General features: G+C 55.6%; 1 protein-coding gene and 1 pseudogene across 5 annotated transcripts in view; both read right to left on the bottom strand.

Annotated features, from left to right (window-relative positions):
- Positions 1–707: 707 nt before the first annotated feature.
- On the bottom strand, positions 708–4860 carry LOC131813025 (histo-blood group ABO system transferase-like; annotated as a pseudogene).
- A 7143-nt stretch (positions 4861–12003) lies between these two features.
- CACNA1B (calcium voltage-gated channel subunit alpha1 B) overlaps positions 12004–21379 on the bottom strand; it is a 182115-nt gene continuing 172739 nt past the window's right edge. For all 5 annotated transcript variants that reach the window (XM_059142287.1, XM_059142286.1, XM_059142283.1 and 2 more), the window contains 8 exons: positions 21150–21257; positions 20302–20414; positions 19176–19303; positions 17717–17852; positions 17444–17560; positions 16117–16324; positions 15619–15863; positions 12004–15252 (listed from right to left, as the gene is read on the bottom strand). In XM_059142287.1, the coding sequence (XP_058998270.1) occupies positions 14722–15252; positions 15619–15863; positions 16117–16324; positions 17444–17560; positions 17717–17852; positions 19176–19303; positions 20302–20414; positions 21150–21257 (1586 nt within the window). In that variant the 3' untranslated portion in view covers positions 12004–14721. The remainder of the gene's footprint in view (positions 15253–15618; positions 15864–16116; positions 16325–17443; positions 17561–17716; positions 17853–19175; positions 19304–20301; positions 20415–21149; positions 21258–21379) is intronic.

The following is a 21379-nucleotide window of genomic DNA, read 5'->3' on the forward strand; positions in this document are numbered from 1 at the left end:
TGCCAGGGCGGGGGAGGGGAGATGGAGGGTTAGGGTTAGGGTGAGTAGAGTTCGGTTTGGGGTGAGGACAAAGTTATGGCAGTGGATGGCGGTGGCAGGTCCAGAAGAGCGAATGTACTTATTGTCACTGAACTGACCCTGAAATGTGCTTAACAGAGTCGGTTACGTGTCTGTTACACCACAGTAGGAAAGAAGTGAGTCAGGAGGTCTGGGTCATCATGAGTCCCAGGAGGGCCCTGGAGCAGGGATCCTGTATCTTAGTTCTCGCTCTCATGCTCTGTCCCTTGTTTTGACTGAGCTCACAGCAGGCACCCAGTGAATGCTTGCTAAGACACAGCACAGGCAGATGGGGGCACAAGTGCAAAACCACTGGTGGGCACTGAGGAGTCCCAACAGGACCTGCATCCAGACGGAGCCAGTGCCCACATTTTACAAACACCAGCACAGAAATAGCCATTTAAAACCAAGGCAGGAACCACATATAACCCAGAGGGTTCCATTCTCTTGGAGGCTGAGCTAGCAGCCACAGCCAAGGCCTCTGGCAGTCAGGGGACTGGGGGTCTGGCAGGTGGCTCGGCACACCCTCGACCCTGAAGCCCCATGGGACTGTGAGGGAAGACCCACCCAGGGCCCATTCTGACTCCACAGCGGCTGCAGGGCCACTCCCAGCCCCACCAAGATGTGTCTGTTTAGAACCAGGCAGGAAATCTTTTCTCTCGACTCTTCTTTTTAAAGATGATTGCTCAGCATTGACACAGAAAAACATCTGACATAAAACTGGAGCCATTCACAGCTGCCAGGGACCCAGAAGTTATCAAAATGCAGTAACCACAAAGAGAGAAACTTGTGTCCCCAGGCTGACATCTCATATGCAGGTGCAGCCCCAGATGTTCAGAGGTCCTGGACATCTGGGCCTCACAGTCTCCCTCAAGGGGACAGAAAAAGGAACCTGCTCTGATGGCTCCACTGGCAGCATCTCCTGATGGAAAGGGGGGCAGCCCCTCATGTGTTCCTGGTGTCCAGGTGATTCTTGGGCACAGCCATGTATCTCAGCTTCTCCATGATTGGGGGGGAGGGTAGCCCAGCAGCTTCAGATCCCACAGATCCTCCAGGGACAGCCCAGCATCTGAAGGTCCCACAGGTCCTCCAGGGGACAGCGTGGCAGCCACAGGTCCCACAGGTCCTCCAGGGCACAACGCAGCCACTGCAGGTCCCACAGGTCTTCCGGGGATAGCGTCTTGGTGAGCTTGTGGTTGAGCAGGTACCTACTCAGGTGGCTCTTGTCATGCCATATGGCCTCCATCCCATTGGGCAGGTCGACCCCCATTGCATGGTGACAGGCCAAGTTCAGTCAGTGAACCTCCACCACCAATACCCTAAAAAAGGCCCCCAGGTAGTAAATGTTGCCCTGATCCCTGGGGATATGGGCCTGGGACTCTAGCTGGCATCCGTAGCTGAAGTCCTTGCAGGCTGCCCAGTAGGAACTGGGGTACAGGGTGCCAAAGACGGGGTACAGGATATCCACACCCATGTGGTCACAGAACTTCAGTTCTACACCTGCACACCAAGTCGTCCACCTCGCAGAGGAAGTGCTGCTCGTAGAAGCAGCTGACCATCACCATGTGCTCCATGGACACATCCTGCCAGTGTGGAGCACCACAGACCTGGAGGACCACCACCTTCCAGCCCTCCTGGTGGGTACACAAGGACCCGGCAGCAAGCTGGTCAGTGAAGATGTAGACCCTGTGTCTCACCATGAAGACCACTATCTTTCAGCCCTCCTGGAGGGGCACATGGACCCAGCAGCCAGCAGGTCAGTGAAGATGTAGTAGGTGACCCTCTGTCCCACGATGGAGGGCTTCTCCACTGTCTGCAAGAACAGGTCCAGGAAGCTATAGGGACAGGGGACAGGACGTGAGAAGGTTCACTGCCAGAGACTGGCAGCAGGACCCCAGAGCTGGGGGCTGTGAACATGTACACCTTCTTCAAGGGGGCAGGCTCTGGGCTGTTTTAAGTGACAGTCACTCTCCCAGCCTGTCCTGAGTGAGTCTGCCCCTGGGGCCTCCCTGCCTCCTGCTCCCAGAGATGGGGGCCATCAGCACCCCATCTTACAAAGGGGACCCTAAGGCTTAGAAGGTTGGAAACCCATGCAGCCCTACATTTAAGTGGGGGGGAAAGCTCACACACACCCAGCAGGCATGAGGCAGGTCATCAGGGGGGAAATCGAGGCTCAGCCAATGGGGAAACAAGCCGGACGGGAAGCAGGAGGAGGGAACGGTGCTCCTGGCAGAGGCACAGCATAGGCAAAGGCTTGGGTTCCAGCCTGAGGCACCTGTGGGAATCCACACTCCGGGGTTCCCACCGGAGGGAGGGTCCCTGTGGGAGAGGTGAGGCTGGGAGGGGGGCAGGAGGGGAGCAAACCACAGAGAGGCCCGAAGATTATGATGTCCCAGAAAGATCACTGTGGTTGCTGGAGGAGAACGGACTCTGTGCGGGCGAGGACAGGGAGACCCTAACCCTAAGGCCACCCTAACCCTAACCCCTAACCCTAACCCCCATCCTAACCACGAATACCAACCCCAATGAAATCCTCACAAAATCAGCGAAATGCAGTCCTATACGTTTCTTTAAGCAAATGTGAGGATCCTGGTCAGGAACATTGCGAAACCGAGAGCTCGCGGACCCGCCGTGCGCCGTAAGCCAGTGTCTGTTCCCAGGCGTCTCCCGCTGTGCAACAGAGTGAAACAATGTTGCGCGGTGCAATGAGTGCGGGAGTAAAACCAGTCTCAGTGGCGCGGAAAAGGTTCTGACCCAAATCCACGTCTGCTGCAGAGACAACCCCTCACGAACGCAGGAAGAAGGGGTCATTTTCCCGTAAATCTCCAGCGAACACGGCGCGCACGTCTGAAGGCCGCCGGCTCCCCTCGGAGTCCGGAACGAGGGCGGACGCTGGTGCCCACGGAGGGACAGACCCCAGGACCGCACTCGGGGACGGCGTCCGGGACTCATGGTCGGACGCGGCTGCGGGACCGAGGGAGGGGACCGGGGAGCTGGTGGGTCGCGCGCACAGTCCCCTCGGGGACAGCGAGAACGTTCCGGAGAACGACGTGCGGCACGTGGCCTCGGCCGGGGCGGCGAACTGCCACCCGCCGTGTCTGAAGCGGGCCGTGTCGTCGTGTTTAGTCGCCGTGAGGACGCGAAGGATGACGCCTGTCACCACGCGCGTGGACCCCGGGAACGGCCCCAGGGACACAGCCCTGTGGAAATGCCCCTCAGACGGGACCCTCCGCGCTCCGTAAGCCCGTCCGGGTCGTGCACACGGGGGACTCTCGGGAGCGGCTCCGGAGGGAGAAAACCGGTCGGGACCGGAGAAGGCGCCGCGGACGGGGCGGCGGGCGGTGACCGGCAACGTGGGCCTGCGGTCCGGGGGCCACTGCGGGCGCCGTCAGGGTTTCCTCACCTGGGTTCCGTGGGGGTTCCGCGGGACGGTGTCGTTGTTCGGGGTCAAACGCCCGACGCAGCCCGTGTCACACGACGGACGGTTCGGAAGCGACGGCGGGGGGTCTGCGTGCGGGACAAGCGTCTCTGTGAGACCCGCAGATCCGAGGTCACCGCAGAGGACGCGGCGCTTCCCGACCCCCGCGGCACCAGGTCGCAGGAGCAGAGCCGACGTAGGGCTCCGGGAGGGAGGCCGAGCCCGCCGGGTCCAGGTCCCCCGCGCGGACGGGCCACTCGCCCTCGCAGGAGGCCGCGGCCGGCCCGAGACTCGCGGGAGTCGGGGCGAGTCAGACGCGGCGGGACTCGGGGTCCCAGGTCCCCGCGGCGCCCCACAGCCGGGTCGGAGCCGTGAGGAAGCGGGTCGGGCCTCGGGCCGGCGGCGGGAAGGGGGCGGCCCGGCGCGCCGCAGACCCGGCGGTGGAGACGCGCCCGCTCCCGGCCCGGAGCCGCGGTTCATCCCCCGCAGGAAGTCGCCGCCCCCGCAGCTCCGCGGCGGGAACCTCTGTCCCCCCGGCCCCCGCCTCTCTCCACGGACGCGCCCTCCCGGCAGCGCTCCCGGCTTCCCGCGCCTTGTCCGGGACCCGCCGAGCCGGGGACAGGCCGGTGCTCCGAGGCCGCGCGCCGCCGCCGACGGACACGGAGCGGGACGCGCGGGGACGGGAGACGCTCGGGCTCGGGGACGAACCGCGCCGGGAAACACCCGCCGTCCCCGCCGCCGCCCGCAGAGCCCGCGCTGTCGCTCCCGGACGCCCGGACTCGGCCCCGGGGCGGGTGTGGACGCGGGAAGGACGCGCGGGGCCGAGGCGGGCGGGAAGGGCGGAGCGGGAGCCCCGAGGGGCGGCCGCGCCCGGACCGTCTGAGGAGCCGCAGGAGCCGCGACCGCCGCGCACCGACACAGCCGCGACCCGGGGCGCATCCGAGCCCGGACCGGGGGACCCCACAGCCCCGCGCTCAGCCCCGCGGGACCCCCGCGCCGCCCACAAAGCCGCGGAAGCCGCACAGTCTACACAGCGCGCCCTTCCTCCGGGGGTCCTGCGAGCCCCGCACCCCGTCGGCAGTGCCCGCTCCGGCGCCTTCTGCTCACCTTCCCCTACGACGGGGCCTGAGGGGGCCGGACTCGTGTCAGCGTGGACGCGGCCGCACACCCCCCACAGCGGGTCCTGTCAGCGTGGACGCGGCCGCACATCCCCCGGAAGCCCCCACAGCGGGTCCTGAGGACGCCGGACCCCTGTCGGTGTGGACGCGGCCCTACATCCTCCGCAGACGGTCCTGAGGAGGCCGGGCTCCTGACTGTGGAGGAGGCTCGCGTCCTCCCCAAGCCGGGGCGTCCACACAGAGGGTCCTGAGGCGTTCGGACGCCTGTCAGCGCGCCAGAGAAAGCGGCCTGAGCGCGCATGCCCAGCAAGGGTCGCGAGCCGGACTCTGGCGCCCCCTGCAGGCGGTGGGGGAGGCGCAGGATGCGGTGCACTCAGGTCAGGGCCCTAACCCTAACCTGTCCCTCCTGGGGTCCGGCTGAATCCATTACATTTTGGAAATGCCAACTGAAACGGAGTCCAATCATCCCCTGAGTTCTCCGGAAATAGAAACAATTAATTAGAAACCGTATGGAATTAAGTGAAATACAGACACAAGCTTTACAACTTACACCAAAATTCATTCAAAATTGTAGATATATTTAAAATGTAAAACAATCAAAATAGCAAAAAGAAAACAGAAGAGCCTTGAGCTCAGTGATGAGTTTTTAACACACAACACCGAAATCCAGTCCACAGAAGAAAAAAAATTGATAACATGAAGTCCTAAAAACTTCTGCTTTATGAAAGACCTTGCTCAGAAAACCAAAAGACAAGCCAAAAAAAAAAAAAAAAAAATGGGAGCAAATGTTTGCAAAATACCTATCTGGTAAAATATTTGCATTCCAAATATACAAAAAGCTATCAGAACTCAACAATAAGGAAACAACATCCTAATCGATAATGCCTAAGGATCTGAAAGTGCCTGGACAAAATAAACATACAGAAATCTACCCAACCTCGTCATTAGGAAGGTACAAGTTTAAACAACAGTGACACAGCACTGCACACCTATTACAAATGATAAACTCCAAAAACAAGAATACCGATGGCTGGGAGGGGAGGAATGACAGCAACTGTCCCTTCAGAAGACAGTTTGGACAGATTTAACAAACCTAAATAAGTCTCGTGTTAAGATCCAACAATCGCACTTCTGGTATTTAAACAACTGCTTTGAAAAACTGTTTCCAAGCAAAAACTCCCATGCAGTTATGCACAGTAGCTCCATGCATGATGGTTACAAAGTTAGAGAAGCCAGGATGTCCTTCCATAAACGAACCCATAAGGGAACTAAGTGCATCCATGGGAAGGAAGCAGAATATGCCACCCAAAATATGCCTCTTTGTCACAAGGGTTATTTGGACTGATTAGTCTTAAGAAACGGCAGATATGGGAGAATTTCTGACAACTGGGTAAAAGTTGCCGTTGGTGAGTGAAATGTACACTTCTAAAGGAACACTCCATCTGTAAGCCTGTCTCCCTCTGTTTCAGGAACAGAATGACTAAACCTCAAGAAACTCATACCAAAAGAGAAAGCACAGACTTAAATCTGTGTAACAATTGTACCCTTGTTTACTCTGCTCACTGATAACATCCCTTAACTGGCCTTCCCACCACCCAAAATCTTTTGGTCTTTAGTTGAAGGTGGCATTTAGGGTGAGGGCTGAGCCACTCACAGAGTTATTCTGTTTTCCTGGGCATCTCCCATGAATACAAGATGAATGCATGATATTAAACTTTGACTTGTTTGTCTCCTGTTTATCTATTCAGCAATAAAAAGAAAAGAACCATCACCCCATACAAGGACAAGAATGAACTTTACATGTATTTTTCTAAGTGAAAGAACCCAGTGTGAAAATGCTACACACATTGAAGGAGATTCTGGAAAAGGCAAAGCTAGAGATGACAAAAGCATCAGGGGATGAGTTCCATGATATTTTAATGATTTATACCTGTCATTATGAATCTGTCAAAACCCAAACCTTTTGGGACATCTGGCTGGCTCAGTCAGGACAGCATGCAACTCTTGATCTTGGGGTTGTGAGTTTGAGCCGCATATTGGGTGTGGAGATTACTTAAAAACAACATCTTTAAAAAACACAAACACTTTTACATCCCAAAGAGTAAATCATAATCTACTGAAACTATGTTATTTACGATGTGGGAGTGTCACAGGATGGTATAGGGGCTCAAGGGCAGGCTGCCCCAAATCTGCCACTTCGACATATAGATCATTTTAATAAAAGTTACTTAAGAGACAGCGTATGCAGTGAGGACACCTAGACCCTCCTCTGTCCCCCGGGAAGCAGGAAATCAATCTCTCCTGTGAAGATGTCCCTGTACCAGGAGGTAAAGAGATTTCAACATCACCAGAGATGGGACACTTCAAGCCCATGAGGCTGTATATATATATATATATTAAAAAAAAAATCCTCGTTACTTTTTACTAATTTACTCCCCCAGCTAAATTCTGTCTAGAATGCCTTACTAACTGAAGCTCCCAAGATTAAGTTTTCTTTGTCCTTTATTTCATCAAAGGTTTATTTTCTCTTTGTCTAGAAAGTATGAAACCTGGCTTCCTTGATCATTTCTTTAAACCTCAGTTTCGTTATTGGGTCTCTAGGCACACATCATTACACTTTGGGTTTTTTCTCCTGTTAATCTGTCTCATGTCAATTTTATTCTTAGTCCCACGGTAAGAACTTCGGGCCAAAAAAAAAATTCTTCCTCCCCTTCAATGGAATACAGAACATGACACATAATCTAACTGTATTAGAAACATATGGGGTGGGGCGCCTGGGCAGCTCAGTCGGTTGAAGCCTCTCCCCTCAGCTCAGGTCGTGATCCCGGGATCCTGGGATCGAGCCCCACATCGGGCTCTCTGCTCAGCAGGGAGCCTGCTTCCTCCTCTCTCTCTGCCTGTGTCTCTGCCTGCTTGTGATCTCTGTCTGTCAAATAAATAAATAAATAAATCTTTGGAAGTGGGGGAGAAACATATGGGGGAAAAAAGACCCTCACTGTAGATTGCATGACAAAAGGTGCAGACCTAAGTAACTTTGGAAATGAATGGAATCTTTAAAGTAAAGAAAAATGTACTATATGTACATAGTGGATTCCATTTGATAAAGTTCTTTCCCTGAAGAGTGGTAGCTATCAGTTCTGAAGACACCACATCCGTAATCTGGAACGGAGCCAGACTTAAATCAATGGCAGGTGAGAAGAGCCAGGTTTATCCCTGTTAGAGTAGGAAGTTACAGATCAGCAAAGGGAGAAGATCACAATCTCCACGTGGTGATGGACCAGGTTGGAGACATCAATGTAAACTCAACTTTAGCTTGATACGGACACAGACAGCTGCACATAGAAATCTTTAAGATTAGGTGCATCAGCATAGGTGGGAATACATGCATTTGTTGCCTCGCATTGTCCGCTGAGCACATTTAGCTCCCACGTGTTAAGACTTTAATACCATCCTCTACTAACCAGGGCTCCTTGAAATTGCTGAGACTAGAACTGAGACAGGAAGTATAGGAGCCAGGATAATCAGGAAGTGTCAGACAGTAAGGAAGCCTCAGGAGAAGAGCCACAGAGACGGAATGATGTCAGTGGAAAACAGGAGCCGGTGGAAAGCGCTCCCAATCACCAAAGCAGGAATGAGCCTGCGACCAAACTGTAGTGCTGGAGCTTGACCTACCCTGGTGTCCATACTGGTAAAAATAAATGATTCTTTAAAGATTTCATTTATTGATTTGAAAGAGAGAAAGTGCATGAGCAGAAGGGAGAGGCAGAGGGAGGGGGAGAAGCAGACTCCCCGCTGGGCAGGAAGCCTGATCCCAGGACCCTGAGATAATGACCTGAGCCGAAGCAGCCACTCAACTGAGCCACCTAGATGCCCCAGAATAAATGATGTTTTAAAAAAGAAACCACAGGCCCCAAATGGAGTCACTTATATCAAGAAACCCAAGCCGGCAAACCAGACTTACTATCTGACCTAAGTGCAGTTCCACATACCCTCACCTCTGCATAAACTTCAACCAGTCAACCTGGAAAATGAACTGAATGGCCCCTTCTGTTCCCTTTAGGAAGAGGACATTGTCTAATGCATCCTAGGATGCATCTAGTGCATCCTTTCTAGTAATTTCTTTTTTTCGATCCCCTCTGTGCCTTTGAATACCTTCCCTTCCCTGCAGCTCAAAGGGGCCCCTTTCTTTTTGCTAAATGAGATGCTGCCTATTTCATGAATTGTTCAATGAAGCCAATGGGAGTGGGCTCTTTTACATCACCTGGTTGCATTTTTATTAACAAATTACAAATAATTCCAAATAATGGATGTAGACACTCAGCCATTCATCAAGGAAATGGCGTTAATTCCCCTCTCCTAAAGTGTGGCCTCAGAGCAGTGTCTTCCTGTTCATGGCAAACAGTCACTTCACAATGGGGAAGCCTGACCAGCATTGCCTCAGCTAGGTGACCACTAACACGGACAGTGATAAGTGTTCCCTTGTTATAAAGTGATGACAAAGCACTTTACCTCCCTCATCTGCTTCCTCAAAACCCAGAACCCAAGTCTACTCATGAGGAAAACAAGTAAATCTGAGGAACTGTCACAGCCAAGAAGAGCCTAAAGAGACATGATGGGTACATGTCACGTGGTGCCTAGCGTGGGATCCTGGAGCAAGAAAGGTAGAACGGAGGGAACTTAAATAAAATACAGACTTTAGCTAAAAATAACATGCCAATATTTGTTCATTAATTGTGAAAATTCTGTAGAAAACTAGAAAAAGAGGAGAAATTAGGAGCGGCTGTGTGGCTCAGTCAAGCATCTGCTTCTCCCTATTAAGCCTGCATCTCCCTCTCCCTCCTGCTTCCCCTGCTTGTTCTCTCTCCCTCTCTCTCTCTATCAAATACATAAATAAAATCTTTTTTTTTTTTTAAAGAAGGAGTAGAAATTAAAGGTCAAATAATAGAAACCTATTGCATCGGACAGGAAGCTTATAGGAAATGGGTAATTTCCTAATAAGAATGCGCATTAACAAAATGGACCCTAAAATAAGGAAAAAACAAGCAGATCACTTAATCATCCAGGGGCCTCTTGCTCCTGCTGGTTCTCCCCTCACTGTTCTGGGGTTTTCCTCTCCGGGGACCCAGAAGGAACAGAGATAGAACTGTTCCGGAGCTCCCCTGAGATCTGACCCCATCTTCTTGTCTACCCCCAGCTATGGCCCACCCTGTGAGGACACCGCGCATGGAAGTCTCAGGGATTGCCAACCCTGATGTGTCACCTAGCACTCTGGATGGCAAGGGACTGGACATATTTACTGAGGTAAAATAAATACTTTAAATGGTAGAAATACATTAATACTTGCAAGAAACAAGAGTGGGTCTAGATCCGGCAGGCCCAAGGGCTCGCACTCTCACAGTGTGAGCTGGACCCTCTCTGACCCTCCATCCTGCTAAGGGCTCTGGGGAGGCCCCATTCCCAGGCACAGTCTCTCTCACTGCATCTGGGGCCGTGCACAACTCCGGGCTGACATCCACTCACCATCCGTTATACTAGGAAGGGTTTCTCTTTCCCTTGGGTTCCATGAAGTCATGACTTTAAGTGTCTTTGGCCTGGCTTGGGTCACACTCTCATCCTTGAAGCCATCAGAGCACCCAGAGGACATAGCATGGGGTTGGGTAGACTTGGATCATGTGTCCGTCTTTGAGGGGGGTGGAATGTGGAGTCTGCCCTCTGGAACTGTTTGGATGGGAGGCAGGTGAGATGTGGTTCCCAAAGGGAAGCTGAGATACTGGCCTTGGATGTGAGAGCGGATGCTGGGCGGGGAAAGCAGCAGATTCTGCATCACTGGTGGGTGACTACAGGGCTGTGGAATCTGAAACCCAGGGAAGGAAGGGGTCCACTTAGGGTCAGGGGCTGCAACTGCCCATCCAGGGCTCTCCCTGTCCTCCCACGACGGCAAGATGCTCTTCTAACTGCTGAGAAAGCAACTTTGCTATTGGTGGGAAACTCAAGGCTCCTGCCCTGGGCATTGGGTCCTCGCATCTCAGACTGGATGGCACACAGGCCTCACTTGTGTCCTTGGGAGGAGGGAAGCCTGAGAGTCACCCTTGCCCCCCACACACATCAATCACCCAACCCCAGAGAACACACCGGCTCATTTCCAGTCTCTTCTCTCTCCTTCACAAAGCGTAGACACCAAATATGAGGATGGTCAGGAAATTACTGCTCAGTGAAGTCAAGGGAGGCTCAAGGATCATTCCACACCTAGAATCCACATGTGGCACACCTTCTAGAGGCCACAGTCCCTGAATCATGCATGTGGCTCTCTCAAACCACAGAGTCTCACTGAGAAAACTGCTCGCTGGGAGACACAGTTACTCCCATAACCTTGATTCTAACAACTATGCATGTCCAAGGTTTACATACGTATCGGGAGGCCAAAGGACAGAAGAGCCAGTCTGCTGGACAGCTGTTGTGGCCAGGGCCACATCCAACACTTGGAAGGTTAAGAGACTGAGGGAGGACGCACTTGTCTCAACCACGCAGATGTTGGCAATGGAAACATCCTGTGGGGCTGTCTACACTGCCCATGGACTTACTACGTTCCAGGAGCACAGTCAGCTCAGTAACTGGCCATAGGGGTTGTCAAGACCATGCCTGGCCTGAACTGGAGGACCACAGATGCCTCCTGAGATGGTGAGAGGCCAAGGGCTGTCCTGTCCACTGTTCACTGTTGATCCACTTGGATGGGACGGAGGATCTAGCCAGGGCCAGGAGAGCCCCACCAGCCTGCAAGGAGATTGCACATGCGGGCAGGTAGGCCACTGTAGTCAGTCCTGTATCAATCCATACGTGTTTCCTCAGTGCCCTCATGGGTCAGGGTGGTGCTAGAACTTGCGGCTGCCCAGGCAGAGGGTGGCCAGTGGCACCCTTCACAGGTGGGAGGGAGGAAAAGCTGTGTATGACCTCTGAGGCCCTTACAGCTCTTGACTGGGCTTGAGCTGGATCTGAAACAGTCAGTGATGAGCTATTTCACTTTTCTGTTAAAGCCCAGGAGTGAGGGGCCAAAAACCAATGTTCCAACTCACCTCTGACTCACGTGTGACCCTGGGTGAGTCCTGTCCATCCTGGAGGCGTAGGGAGATGGAGGAAGGGGAAGAAAGCTGATGACGCTTAACCCTAACCCAGAGCATGGTCCTGATCCGGGCACTGATCCTGAGCCCAGCCCATGACCGTCACCCCAACACCACACTTGCATCATGAACAGACCCAAAAAAGTTTTAGAGGGGTCTTATTTTCTCCAGAGAGCTCCTCGGCTGTGCACTCCCGCCCGCGTGCCCACGGAGGCAGCCCAGCCTCCTGAGGACACTCAGATCGCTGACTCCCACACCCCCGGCATACATTACCCAGCAGCATGGTGGGGTTTGATTTGATTTTTTGCTAAGTTTTATTTTAATCCAAGGACTTTGATTCATACAAAATGTCATTGTAGAAACAATAGCAGAATCCAAAGTCTGGGTGATCAATATTACTCAGGCAGCAAACTCATCAATCACAGGATTGTTTTAAAGCAGGTCCCAGTTGTGTTGCATGGTTGGGACTTCTTTTTGGGTTTTTTTTTTTAACACTGTTCTTAAATATAAAGTTTTGCAACAAACCTTTGATTTATATCAAATATAATTAAAAATTAACAAATGAGTACATTGTATCAAAAAGTACGAAGATATACATGTCATGCACATACTTGTATATATGTATATATGTATATATTTTACATGCACACATAACTTATTCAAACTACAGCCACTGCTTGACTGGTCCAGATGCAGACAACTGGTTAATGCATTTCAAATTTGGCAACTCACTATGAGATCTCAGTGGAAACATATGATAGCTGAGAAGAGACGATACAGAAACAAAACCCAAAGTCAGGAAAACAAGACACAGTATCTCCTCCCCCACTCCCTGTAGTTTTCACCAATTCCAGTGTCTAGAAGAATCCAGACAAACTGGTGAGGCTGTGCAGGGCTACAACAGTGATTCTCCACCGACCATGGCCTTGGAAGCAGCTGTGGTTCTGCACAGAATGGATACATTCAAAATAACATGGGCCAGAGATGAAACATCAGTATCAAAATACACATCCTTCGGCTTTGCAACAGGAGCACAGCGATCTCATGCAGGCTGAGATACCATTCCAGTTATCATTTCCTATTGCAGTAAAATACTCTGTAAGTTTCAGAGTGTTGTGCCTTCTGGTAAGGAAATTCTATAAAATGGTTTGGTCACAATCATGCTGAAACCCTAGAACAGGTGATTTAGTTCTACTGAACATGTGTCTTTTGTTGCATAGCCCTATGGGTTAGCGACACCCACTCACTGCGACACACCGCCACACAGAGAAACGCACACACACATCACAGGCCAAGTTTCTTTAAGGTGAGTCATGGGGTGACAGCCAATGGGAACACTCAAATGATCCAGCAAAGCGATCATCTGACGTTTCCAACATGGAGGGCGCACCAAAATCTAACCATCTAAGTACTCCTTTGGTCCACGAAACAAAGGGTCTCCCGGCATTTTACCCGCAGCCTCCTCCGGTGTTTCCATTTTGAGAGTGGCCATGAGGTTGGATTTCTCTCTCGCTTTTTGCTTTCCCATATCTTGTGCCACAAACAGTGCCGAGCTTAGCGTGCCTCCCACCCGAGCCAGAGTCTCAAAGCTTCTCCTTGCCGCATCACTTCCTCTGAGTTTTGGCCTCATTCATTCGGGGCGTCCCAAGTGCCGCATCTGCTCAGACACAGACTCTCCCTCCTGCCCCCACCTCTCCCTCTTCCCAGTACCTCTCCCTCTCTCTGGCCTTCTCTGAAAAGAAACTCACGACAACAGACATCATGCCCCCTTTGGCAGGCATCCCGTCCCTGAGATTCAGATGTGCAACAGACTGAAAACACCCCACGCGGACATGCTCTACGCCGCTGTGTGGCTTCCCAGGAAGCCCTTTCACTCGTGGGAGGAAAACGGGAAGTGGTCGCTTTGTTTCCAACGACAGCCGTCCCACTGGATGCTACACGAGTGTTCTCCACGGACACCAGCCTTGCACCTGGTCGATGTCTGGAACTGGGAATAGTTCCAAGGATTCACCCACACTTCACACAGGCTTCACGTCACTGCCCCCAGGAGCCTGGCACGAGAGGGCTCGGAAGTCAGGCACTTGGTCGAGAGCAGCAGGGGCCAGGGGAGCTGGGGGACCACCCAGGCTGGACGCAAGAGCGTCTCCTCACACAAGACACACACACACACGCACGCACGCACGCAGACACACCAAAGAGCTGAGAGCTTCCTACAGGTTGGATTTTTTTAAGTAGTATTACTATTTCCTTCCCCAGTTTTCTGTTTTTCTCTTTTTTCTAGATCAAGTATATGGAATTGACAAAAGAGGGAAGGGTATTGTGATTAAAAACCAAAACCAACAGCCAGAATGTTTTCCAGATTTGGTCCCCGTCAGGGTTGACAGCATCTGGGAGAGGACAGAGTGTGTGAGTGTATTTCTGGTGCCCATTTGTGGTTTCGGGTACAAAGAGCCACGCCAGGTGTGTCTGTGTTTGTGGGCGCTGACAAGAATGCATGGAGCCGCGGCCTAGGCTCCCGAGGCTGCTGCCGTGGACCGTCAACTCTGTCTTGTCTGGCCAGGCGTTCAAACGGGCCAGGCTCCCCCGTACCACAGACTTGGATAAAGGATGGCCTCTGTGAGATCCAGACCTCCTCAGAATGGCTCCAGACACACACCCCAGATGCTGGGACCCATCACGCAGGATTCAGACTGGCGGCGTCCTACTCAGCACATGCAGCCACTTCCCGTGTAGGGTCTGTGGTACGAGACCCAGGCAGGCAGCCTACCAGCGGACAGAGAGAGCCACATCTCACTCTGAAAGGGCTTTAGGACTTGGTCCAGTGTGAAAGAGGAGGCGGGGTGGGGGGAGCAGCGGGGCCTCCCCCCAGCTGGCCCCAAAGGCAGGGCCCCTCCTCCCAGGGGCTGCTGCCCCCGCCTCGGTGCCCCTGAGCGTCCCCGGGAGCCCAGCATGGATGATAAAACTCATCAACGGAACGCGGCCGCTGCTCAGGTGCGTGGCATGGGTGGCACAGCTAGCACCAGTGGTCTTGGTCGGGGTGGTGGTAGCTGTGTCGGGCCCGGCCGCCCGAGCTGAGTCCCAGAGTGCAGTGGTAGCCGTTGGGCACGCGGCGGAGGGGGTGGGACTGGGAGGTCAGAGAGGACACGTAGGAAGTCCGGGAGGAGCGGCCTGAGTTGGTGGCCACGGCCTCCTCAAAGGTAAGCGTGTCCTCGGGCTGGGTGCGGGCTGTGTCCTCACTGTCCAGACGCTGCCCCAGGTAAGGGTCAGAGCCGATCCTGGAGCCGGCAGCCAGGGGCTGGCTGAGGGGGTCTCTCTGGAGCAGAGCGTTGTGCTCGGAAAGGCCACGGCTAAGCCGGCCCGGGGAGAAGGTGGGGGGGCTGGTCTGTGCCCCAGCGAAGTGGACAGGCGAAGAGTTGGCCGTCTTGTAGGTGACACTGGGACGGGGGGTCAGCGGAGTCTGGGGGAGCTGCCTCCGCCCGCCACGGCCAGGGGTGCTAGCACCGGATGTCGACAACAAGGGGCTCCCGTTCACTGAACCACCACCCTACAAGAAAGCAGAACAGGGCAAGAAAAGAAAAAAATGAAAGTACCAGACCAGAGGCCAACGCGGGTGAGAACCACTGTGGGGAGGCGCGGTAAGGCATGGAGAGAGGCAGGCAGCCGAGGAGGGAGACTGGTCGAGTGTGTGGTGGGGGCAACGTAGCTGGAAACAGTGGGTAACAGAGGGACAGGCACCGTTCAGGGAGAGGCGAGACCAGAGGCCAGTCCAGGGCAGTTGGGACAGGAGGCCTGGGCTGGAGCGGGGAGCCGTGGGGCCCCGGGCCAGGGAACCAGGACATGAAGGAGGATTCGGAACATGGTGGGGAGGGGGAGTCTCGTAAGGAGGGGCAACGAGGAGGTCCTGTCTTACCGGTCTCGGGGGTACCGGCTCCTGCCCAGCTGTTGGTGATGTGGGGTGGCTGCTGAGAGAGGGTTTGGGGTGCGAGGGCTCACGGCCCCCAAAGCGGTCACAGGAGTAGAAGCGCTGCTTCTCCGAGGAAGAGGAAGACGGCTGCCTCCGCTCCTGGGACCGGCCGCGCTCCTGTCTGCGCTCCCTCCGGCAGCCTGTGGGTCCCTCTCCTGGGGGTGGGCCTGGCCCTGCAGCACTGCTGGGTGCTGGCCAGAAAGAGGTGAAGTCAGCACAGAGAGCCAGGTGGGGAGACAGACCCCCAGCCCAGACCTGGTCCCCATGACTAGCAGGAGGACCCAGGGTAAGAGCTGAGGTGGGCGGGTGGTCCTGCCTGGTCCCCCCAGACCTGCGACTCACCACCCCCTACTCAGGACTGCTTATATGGTCGAGGTACAGAAAGGAAGAGGGTCTCAGACCCCTGCCCCAGGCCCTGGACATAGGAGGGACCCCTGCACGCACCACCATCTGTCTCTGCAGACAGGCTGGGCCCCTTCTCCAGGGACTTCTGCTTCCTGTCCCTGCGGCGATGGCAGCGGTGGTGGTGGTGGGGCACAGGCTGGCTGGCGGGGGTGCGGTCCAGGGCAGCGTTGCAGAGATGAGCCACATGAGGGCGCTGGGGCGCCAGTGTGGAGACGGACCGCTTCATGGGGCTGGCGCTGGGGGCCGGCTGTGGGGGGGGGGGGGGCCTCACAGTTTGAGAGGGGTCTGGGGTTCCAGAATCAGCAGGCCCCTCCTCTCCCTGGAAAGCTCTTCCCCACCCAGGCCCACCCTTTCCCCCAGAGCGCACTGCACAAGTTGCTGGCCATCTCTGCCAGCAGGGCGCAGAGAGCTGTTGGCCTCAGTGTCCCGGGAGGACAGGGAAGATGCCAGGACGAGGGAGGCTGGGGCCAGGCTAGGAGAACACTGAGGGGTGCTGCGTGTGACGACTCTGCTGGGTCAGGGCCACGGGGCTGCTGCCCTGAGCTGAAATCAGGACCCATGGAAATGAGCCCTCCACATGGAGCAGACCCATGGCTTCCACTCAGTGTCCTCCAGCTGGCCGCCTCGCTGGCCAGGGTCAGGAAGGGGAAGAGGGCAAGAGCCACCAGCAGTGGGACACAGAGACAAGTTTAGAGGATGAAGTCATTTTGAACGTGCGGAGCCAGGAACCACAAAAGGAGGTAAGGACCGGGCCAGCCCCAGGCCAGCACTGAAGGTCCCAGGCCCCAGGCCATGCTCTTCTAAAGCCCCTCACCTTCCCAGCAAGTGAAAGCAGGGTCCCCGACCCAGCCTCAGATCTGCAGGCCCCTCTCTGAGTCCTTGTGAAAGGGCACGCAGCCCCCTTGCCCTAGAGCATCCCTGCATCCCCGAAGGAACGGGGGATGGAGCAGGGCGCTCCTGCACACCCAGAGAAGGAACAGGGCAGATCATCCCCAGAGCTTCGACAAGGCAAAGGGAGGACCAAGGTGTGCGGCACCTTTTGCACTGGGGGAAAGGGGGGTGCACTAGGGTGGGACAGGTATGCCCTAGAGAGAGGGAAAGGCTGGGTCAGGCACACTGGGCCACAGTAACCCAAAAAGAGGCTGACCACAGGTAGGTGCCACAGACTCTTGGCAGGCCTCAGAGGACTCTGGCTGTTCCTTTTGAGTCCATCATGGAGTCCTAGAAGTCCCCAACAGGACCAACAGCGTCCAGGCTGCCATAAGGTGGGGAGCCTTCACGTGGGACACAAGCCCTCCCCAAGCCAGGTTTCCTCATCCCCCACTCCCGCACCCTTCCATGACCCTGACCCTCCCAGACCACCTACCTGAGTCTCTGCAGCCAGGCGGGGCATGGAGGCCGCTCGTCCCTGGCTCTCCAGACCGGGCTGGGCTTCCCCGTCAGGACCTCTCAGGGCCACGCTCTGCATCTGGACCTCCACGGCCTGGGCACAGAGTGGCCCACGGTCACGGCAGCCCCCACGCCACTCTCACCTTCTCCCCTCCCCTGGGGCCTGCCGTCTCCCACCATCCCTGCCTCACCCCCACCCCTCTGTTGTCCGCCATCCCCAGCCTGACTCCCCAGCCCCAGGAACCCGCACCGGTTTTCCCGGCTGCGCCACTGGGATCTCTGTGGAGTGGCCACGCTCCAGGGGTGTCCTTGCCTCACTGGGTACCTCCTGGGTCCGCTGAGTGCCCCAGGAAACGGACTCCTTGATGCCGCTCTCTTGGGTTTGTCTGTAGAGCAGAGATGATTGTTGGCTCAGAGGTCTGTGGGCCCCGGAATGTCCACCGAGGACCTGGCCCCAGCCTGCCAGGAAGCTACACTGGCCCTTCCGCCTGGGTTCAGGAGCAGCCCAGCAGCCCAGCAGGCCCTCAAATGGCCACAGGGCGAGGGGTGTGGACCTAGCACCAGGCTCCGAGCAGACGGCCAGAGAGGGCCCCAGAGAGGAGCGTGAGGGAAGGCTGGGCCCCGCCAGCAGCTTCCTCAGCCCTAAACACGGCCTCCTGCGCGTAGCTGGAGCAGGGACGGTTCTCAGCAAGGATGCGACCCCACGTGTACGACGTGCCCGGTGCCCAGTACGGACATCCTGTCTGTGCTTGTGCCCAGCAAGCCCTGGCTGCTGAGTTACGTGCAGTGTAGGACTCAGCAAAACCTACCTCATTAACAGGGCAAGACCCACAGCCGGGCTTCGAAGAAGAGCGTCCAAACGTGTGCGGACGAGAGGATGTCGGGAGCCCTAAGCATGACAGCCACGCCCAGTCTGCTCTTGGCCCGCACCTCAGCCCCTGCTGCAGGAGGCGGCGCAGAAGCCCCTCCCCTGGCGCTCAGCGGGTGGTCCGTTTGAGCCCATGGGGTGTGAGCAGACATGGGACCCTGCTGGCCCCAGGGGGTGGCTAGAGGAGCCCACTGCACCACCCCTCGGCGACACACAGCACGGGACAGGTCCCTGCTCTTTCACAGCACTTGGTTTGGGTGGTTCCTGCCCAAGAATTATTGCGGCAAGAGTCAGAGGGCAGGCGAGAAGGATGTCACCAGTCTGTGCACCAGATACAGCTGCTTCAGAAAGCAGGACCAGAGTGGACATCTGAGGGGAAAGGCATCTTAGAGGGGTTTGGAAGACTGGACACACACAAGCGGTCAACAGAATGTGGTGGGGACTGAGATGGAAACAAGTAATTTCTCAACGGGCACGGAGGGAGCAGAGGCAGAGGCCCCTGCCCGGGATGGTAAATGGGCACACACACTGGGAGGGGACAGTCGGAAGCTGCTGGCCTCAGTACCATCAGAGGCACCCCTGCCACACTGGGGAATCAGCTCTGGGGACCACCACAGACTGCTCCAGCAGCCGGCCTGGACCAGCTTCCAGGCACCACCCACAGGGAACCATCTGGGTGGAGGTGGGCACAGGGTGGACAAAGGAGCCCGTCTCCCAAAGTGGCGATGGGACCTGAAGGCTCCGTGTCCTGCGGCCATGCCTGCAGAGAGCCCCTCTGGGAGGTGCCAGCACCAGGAATCCTCCCTCCTCCTAGCACCGTGCTCCCTGGCCAAGTACGCACATGGCCCCGCCGTTGCTGAGGGAGGCAGAGCTCTTCTGCCGAAGGAAAACCCGAGCTCCTCGGAGCACCGCGGGCTGTGTCTGCTCCAGCGTAGCCTTCAGAGGGTGGAAGAGGGACACAGGGCCCATCTGCAGAAGGGACACAGAGAAGAGGGAGAGCTCTGAGGGCAGAGACAGGTGCACCAGGAAGCTGCCGTGTCCCCGCAGCGTGGGCTGGTGCTCCTTCTGCCCTGCCCCAGCCCTACACAGGAGGGAGGCAGAGTCTTCCCCCCAGCCTGGCCTGTGAGTGACATCAGCAAAGTTGCTTCACTTCTTGGAGCTTCAGCTTCCTCACCTACAATATCTGGGGACTGCACCCACTTAGAAATGGCAAAAATATTTCATCTCATCAACTTGGATTGATGGGCAGAGGCCGCATAAGCCCCAGATTGAGCAGAATTCTGAGATTTCAGGCCTTGGTGAGGGGCAGGGCATGGGTGGGTGTCTGCATCAGACAGGGGAACGGGGGGCTGTGGTGTGCGTGGGCATCAGATAGTTCCCATTCCAAGAGGGGTGGATGTCCCTGCAAGCCCTGACCACCAGGCAGCTTTCTAGACAAGAGAGTCTACATATGGTCACTGATGCTTTGGATATGTGGGTAAGTTATTCTCTTTGAAGGGTGACATCAGGAAGACAGGACCCCAAACCAGACCAGTCAGTCATGAGTGGAAGAGATCATGGCCTTGGGCCCATCAGTTTGACTCTTTCTGCTCCCTGCCGTGTGCAGGATAAGCAAATTCTCCTCGAACCTTCCCAAACAACCTCCTCGAGTGTTGTTCAAACTTCTTTCTTCTACCACTTAAAAAAGTGGTATCAGCAGGGAACGTGTTCTCAGCCCCTTGTCTACTTCTCCTGAACACTAGCTCTCCAAGTCAGAGGACCCCAGGACCAGCAAGAGACCAGCCACTGGAAAGCAGACAGGCTGCATGGAGTCTCTGACTTCGGGGGTGGAGAGCCACAGTTGGGACCCCTCCTCCTCCTTTTCCTGCCGGGCCATCCCCAGGAGGATGTGCGTTCCCTCTGCTGTCGAAACAGCTAACGGGTGTCAGAGCCTGAGGTTACTGCTTGGGAACCCTGAAACCCGGTACCTGGGACAGGCCTCCCGTTGCCTGGTGAATCTGATCTCTGGTGGTCTTGTTCTGTTTGTAGAAGTCGAATATCATCAGAGCCGCGTACACTTTTCCCACAGTCATCTCATCGGCTGGAGGGAGAGAAAACAGGACAGAGTATGGCGGAGGAAGGTGGGGCGGGTGAGACAAGGGAAGAGCCCCCCCCCGTGAGGAACCCCGCACACGCTCAGGAAAGGGTACAGGGCTGGGCCAAAGTTGCACAGTCCCCACATGGTATCTTTGGACGCTGGGCACATGCTCCCTGGAGCTGCACTGCCTCCCCACAGGGCCCTGCATCTCCTCCCAGTGAAGGGGATGTGGGGGTTGATCTTTAAGCCCTTCATCTCTAACAGGAGTCGCCCTGCTGTTCTCTGATCTTTTTAAGTACAGCCCCCACCAGGAACGTGGGGGACTGTGGCCAACAGAATAAAGTCCAGATAATTCCCTCCCACAGTCCCTATGCGCCCACTCTTAAGACTGTTTCCCCACAGGTGGAATCTAAGTCTAGACTATCAATGAGGTCACCCTGGCCCAGGGGTCCCGGCACTGCCTCTGTGAACACTCCTTGTTCACAGAAGGGGGTGAACAAGGGGAGGTTTTTGTTTTTTTTTTTAAGATTTTATTTATTTATTTGACAGAGATCACAAGTAGGCAGAGAGGCAGGCAAAGAGAGCAAGAGGTGAAACCAGGCTCCCTGCTGGGCAGAGATCCTAACACGGGACTCAATCCCAGGACCCTGGGATCATGACCTGAGCCGAAGGCAGAGGCTTTAACCCACTGAGCCACCCAGGCGCCCCGAACAAGGGGAGTTTCTTTCCCTCACTTACGTTTATGGGGTGGCACCAGTAAATCCAGGGTCTTCTGGGGCAGATTGGCCCACACAGAGGAGATCTCCTTCCTCAACTCAGCATCACACTGGTGCTGCTTGGTGCCGGCTGGGGCGGGACAGGGCGTGGAGGAGAAGAGAGATATCAGCAGCCGTCCCATACCCCCTTGGGGAGCAGGCAGGGAGAGGTGTGGTGCAGAGAAAAACGGGGCAAGGACAGTGCTAGGAGAG

Source organism: Mustela lutreola, chromosome 12 (assembly GCF_030435805.1).
Source record: "Mustela lutreola isolate mMusLut2 chromosome 12, mMusLut2.pri, whole genome shotgun sequence".
In the NCBI taxonomy this organism is placed as follows: Eukaryota; Metazoa; Chordata; class Mammalia; order Carnivora; family Mustelidae; genus Mustela; species Mustela lutreola.